General features: G+C 53.1%; 1 protein-coding gene across 1 annotated transcript; it reads left to right on the forward strand.

Moving 5' to 3' along the window:
* The first annotated feature begins 582 nt into the window (after positions 1-582).
* LOC140379601 (myosin-7-like) lies at positions 583-4,613 on the forward strand. Its single transcript, XM_072464287.1, has 3 exons — positions 583-1,817; positions 2,317-2,542; positions 4,559-4,613. Exons 1-2 carry the CDS (start codon positions 714-716, stop codon positions 2,518-2,520), a joined length of 1,308 nt encoding a protein of 435 aa, XP_072320388.1. The 5' UTR covers positions 583-713; the 3' UTR covers positions 2,521-2,542; positions 4,559-4,613.
* Positions 4,614-5,043: the final 430 nt, after the last annotated feature.

Below are 5,043 nucleotides of genomic sequence, written 5' to 3' on the forward strand. Positions count from 1 at the left end.
CCTGCTGGTGCTAGAGTCAGGACTCCTGCTGGTGCCAGAGTCAGGACTCCTGCTGGTGCCAGAGTCATGCCTCCTGCTGGTGCTAGAGTCAGGACTCCTGCTGGTGCTAGAGTCAGGCCTCCTGCTGGTGCCAGAGTCAGGACTCCTGCTGGTGCCAGAGTCAGGACTCCTGCTGGTGCTAGAGTCAGGCCTCCTGCTGGTGCCAGAGTCAGGACTCCTGCTGGTGCCAGAGTCAGGACTCCTGCTGGTGCCAGAGTCAGGATTCCTGCTGGTGCCAGAGTCATGCCTCCTGCTGGTGCTAGAGTCAGGCCTCCTGCTGGTGCCAGAGTAAGGACTCCTGCTGGTGCTAGAGTCAGGCCTCCTGCTGGTGCCAGAGTCAGGACTCCTGCTGGTGCCAGAGTCAGGCCTCCTGCTGGTGCTAGAGTCAGGACTCCTGCTGGTGCCAGAGTCAGGACTCCTGCTGGTGCCAGAGTCATGCCTCCTGCTGGTGCTAGAGTCAGGACTCCTGCTGGTGCTAGAGTCAGGCCTCCTGCTGGTGCCAGAGTCAGGCCTGAACATGGACGTTTGCTCTGCAGGTCTTATGTGAGCAGAAGCAGAAGCTGGAGGAGGCGCAGTCGGAGCTGGAGGCGTCTCAGAAAGAGTCTCGTTCTCTCAGCACGGAGCTCTTCAAACTGAGGAACGCGTACGAGGAGTCCCTGGACCAGCTGGAGACCATGAAGCGCGAGAACAAGAACCTTCAGGAGGAGGTGTCCGAGCTGACCGAGCGTCTGGGCGAAGGCGGACGCAGCGCTCACGAGCTGGACAAACTGCGGCGTGTCCTTCAGCAGGAGAAGCAGGAGCTGCAGACGGCTCTGGAGGAGGCGGAGGCCACGCTGGAGCACGAGGAGAGCAAGACCCTGCGCCTCCTGCTGGAGTCGGGACAGACCCGCGCTGAGCTGGAGAAGAAGCTGTCTGAGAAGGAGCAGGAGATGGACCAGGCCAAACGCAACCAGCAGAGGGCGCTGGAGTCTCTGCAGAGCGCGCTGGAGAACGAGACGCGCAGCCGCAACGAAGCGCTGCGGCTCAAGAAGAAGATGGAGGCCGACATGAACGAGATGGAGGTGCAGCTGAACAAGGCCACTCGCAGCGCGGCGGAGGCGCAGCGGCAGCAGAAGGTCCTGCAGGGGGCGCTCAGCGACACGCAGCTGCTCCTGGACGAGGCGCGCCACGAGGCAGAAGCTCAGCTGGAGAACGCGGCTCTGAGCGAGAGGAGGAACGCTCTGCTCCAGGCCGAGCTGGAGGAGCTCAGAGCCGCTCTGGAACAAACCGAGCGCTGCAGGAAAGTGGCCGAGCAGGAACTGAGCGACGCGGCGGAGCGAGCGCTGCTCCTGCACTCGCAGAACACCTCCCTCATCCACCAGAAGAAGAAGGCGGAGGCCGACCTGAGCGCGCTGCAGACGGAGCTGGAGGACGCCGTGCAGGAGAACAGGAACGCCGAGGACAAAGCGCGGAAAGCCATCACGGACGCGGCCATGATGGCGGAGGAGCTGAAGAAGGAGCAGGACACCAGCACTCACCTGGAGAGGATGAAGAGGAACATGGACACCAGCATCAGAGACCTGCAGCTGCGCCTGGACGAGGCCGAGCACAGCGCCTCCAAAGGAGGACGCAAGCAACTGCAGCGGCTGGAGGCGCGGCTACGAGAGCTGGAGGCGGAGCTAGAGGCCGAGCAGAAGAGAGGGGCGGAGTCTGTAAAGGGAATCAGGAAGTACGAGCGACGAATCAAAGAGCTGAGCTTTCAGAGCGAAGAAGAGCGAAAGAACTCAGCCAGACTTCAGGTGAGTCTGTGTTCTGAACCGGTTCAGACCTGGTTCAGACCTGGTTTAGACCTGGTTTAGACCTGGTTTAGTCCTGGTTTAGTCCTGGTTTAGACCTGGTTTAGTCCTGGTTTAGACCTGGTTTAGACCTGGTTTAGTCCTGGTTTAGACCTGGTTTAGTCCTGGTTTAGACCTGGTTTAGTCCTGGTTTAGACCTGGTTTAGACCTGGTTTAGTCCTGGTTTAGACCTGGTTTAGACCTGGTTTAGACCTGGTTTAGTCCTGGTTTAGACCTGGTTTAGTCCTGGTTTAGTCCTGGTTTAGACCTGCTTTAGTCCTGGTTTAGACCTGGTTTAGACCTGCTTTAGTCCTGGTTTAGTCCTGGTTTAGACCTGGTTTAGACCTGCTTTAGTCCTGGTTTAGTCCTGGTTTAGACCTGGTTTAGACCTGCTTTAGTCCTGGTTTGGTCCTGGTTTAGACCTGGTTTAGACCTGCTTTAGTCCTGGTTTGGTTCTCCTCAGGACCTGGTGGAAAAGCTGCAGCTGAAGTTGAAGTCGTACAAACGTTCTCTTGAAGAGGCCGAGGTCGAGGTCAACGCCAACACAGCCAAACAGCGCCACCTGCAGCACGAGCTGGAACAAGCGGAAGAACGAGCCGAGAACGCTGAGAGCCAAGTCAACAAGCTGAGGGCCAAGAGCCGGGAGCGGGGCCCGGAGCAGGACTAGAGCAGGACAGGGCCACGACCAGGTGAGAAACCAGACTAGACCAGGTCTAAACCAGGTCTAAACCAGGTCTAAACCAGGACTAGACCAGGTCTAAACCAGGTCTAAACCAGGACTAAACCAGGACTAAACCAGGTCTAAACCAGGTCTAAACCAGGACTAAACCAGGACTAAACCAGGTCTAAAGCAGGACTAAAGCAGGACTAAACCAGGACTAAAGCAGGTCTAAACCAGGTCTAAACCAGGACTAAACCAGGACTAAACCAGGTCTAAACCAGGTCTAAACCAGGACTAAACCAGGACTAAACCAGGTCTAAAGCAGGACTAAAGCAGGACTAAACCAGGACTAAAGCAGGTCTAAACCAGGTCTAAACCAGGACTAAACCAGGACTAAACCAGGTCTAAAGCAGGACTAAACCAGGACTAAACCAGGACTAAACCAGGACTAAACCAGGTCTAAAGCAGGTCTAAAGCAGGACTAAACCAGGACTAAACCAGGTCTAAACCAGGTCTAAACCAGGACTAAACCAGCTCTAAACCAGGACTAAACCAGGACTAAACCAGGACTAAACCAGGACTAAACCAAGACTAAACCAGGTCTAAACCAGGACTAAACCAGGACTAAACCAGGACTAAAGCAGGACTAAACCAGGACTAAACCAGGACTAAACCAGGTCTAAACCAGGTCTAAACCAGGACTAAACCAGGTCTAAAGCAGGTCTAAACCAGGACTAAACCAGGACTAAAGCAGGACTAAAGCAGGACTAAACCAGGACTAAAGCAGGTCTAAACCAGGACTAAACCAGGACTAAACCAGGACTAAACCAGGACTAAACCAGGTCTAAAGCAGGTCTAAAGCAGGACTAAACCAGGACTAAACCAGGTCTAAACCAGGTCTAAACCAGGACTAAACCAGCTCTAAACCAGGACTAAACCAGGACTAAACCAGGTCTAAACCAGGTCTAAACCAGGTCTAAACCAAGACTAAACCAGGTCTAAACCAGGTCTAAACCAGGACTAAACCAGGACTAAACCAATACTAAACCAGGACTAAACCAGGACTAAACCAGGTCTAAACCAGGACTAAACCAGGACTAAAGCAGGTCTAAAGCAGGTCTAAAGCAGGACTAAACCAGGACTAAACCAGGTCTAAACCAGGTCTAAACCAGGACTAAACCAGCTCTAAACCAGGACTAAACCAGGACTAAACCAGGACTAAACCAGGACTAAACCAAGACCAAACCAGGTCTAAACCAGGTCTAAACCAGGTCTAAACCAAGACTAAACCAGGTCTAAACCAGGTCTAAACCAGGACTAAACCAGGACTAAACCAAGACTAAACCAGGTCTAAAGCAGGTCTAAAGCAGGACTAAACCAGGACTAAACCAAGACTAAACCAGGACTAAACCAGGACTAAACCAAGACTAAACCAAGACTAAACCAGGTCTAAACCAGGTCTAAACCAGGACTAAACCAGGTCTAAACCAGGACTAAACCAAGACTAAACCAGGACTAAACCAGGTCTAAACCAGGACTAAACCAGGACTAAACCAAGACTAAACCAAGACTAAACCAGGACTAAACCAGGACTAAACCAGGTCTAAACCAGGACTAAACCAAGACTAAACCAGGACTAAACCAGGTCTAAACCAGGACTAAACCAGGACTAAACCAAGACTAAACCAAGACTAAACCAGGACTAAACCAGGACTAAACCAGGACTAAACCAGGACTAAACCAGGACTAAACCAGGTCTAAACCAGGACTAAACCAGGTCTAAACCAGGACTAAACCAGGACTAAACCAGGACTAAACCAGGACTAAACCAGGACTAAACCAGGTCTAAACCAGGACTAAACCAGGTCTAAACCAGGACTAAACCAGGACTAAACCAGGACTAAACCAGGTCTAAACCAGGACTAAACCAGGTCTAAACCAGGACTAAACCAGGACTAAACCAGGACTAAACCAGGACTAAACCAGGTCTAAACCAGGTCTAAACCAGGACTAAACCAGGACTAACAGTTCTTCTCTGTTCCAGACCTTGAGTCTTCTGTGTGCAGTTCCACGCGTGTCCACCAGGAGGAAAATACAGACTTTAAACCTTTCACCGTTTCATTTTATAGCATTTATTACGTTTGACACAAAAACACTGAAATAAAACCACTGCAAACTGAAACGTCTCATGTTCCTGACTCAAAGCTTCTGATTGGTGCATGTGCTTGGCTGAGGAGCCAGTGGGCGGAGCTTCCATCTGTGGGATACTGTCACCTCTAAGTCACAATCCCCTGGACGTAAACGTTCTGTAGCACCCAGGAACTTCAAGTGGTCCAACAGGGCCCAACAGGGGCCAACAGGGGGCAACAGGGGCCAACAGGGGGCAACAGGGGCCAACAGGGGCCAACAGGGGGCCAACAGGGGCCAACAGGGGCCAACAGGGGGCAACAGGGGGCCAACAGGGGCCAACAGGGGGCAAACAGGGGGCCAACGGGGGCCAACAGGGGCCAACAGGGAGCCAACAGGGGG

Source organism: Eucyclogobius newberryi, unplaced genomic scaffold (genome assembly GCF_026437365.1).
Source record: "Eucyclogobius newberryi isolate DKJ021-1_F unplaced genomic scaffold, fEucNew1.0.hap1 SCAF_43, whole genome shotgun sequence".
In the NCBI taxonomy this organism is placed as follows: Eukaryota; Metazoa; Chordata; class Actinopteri; order Gobiiformes; family Gobiidae; genus Eucyclogobius; species Eucyclogobius newberryi.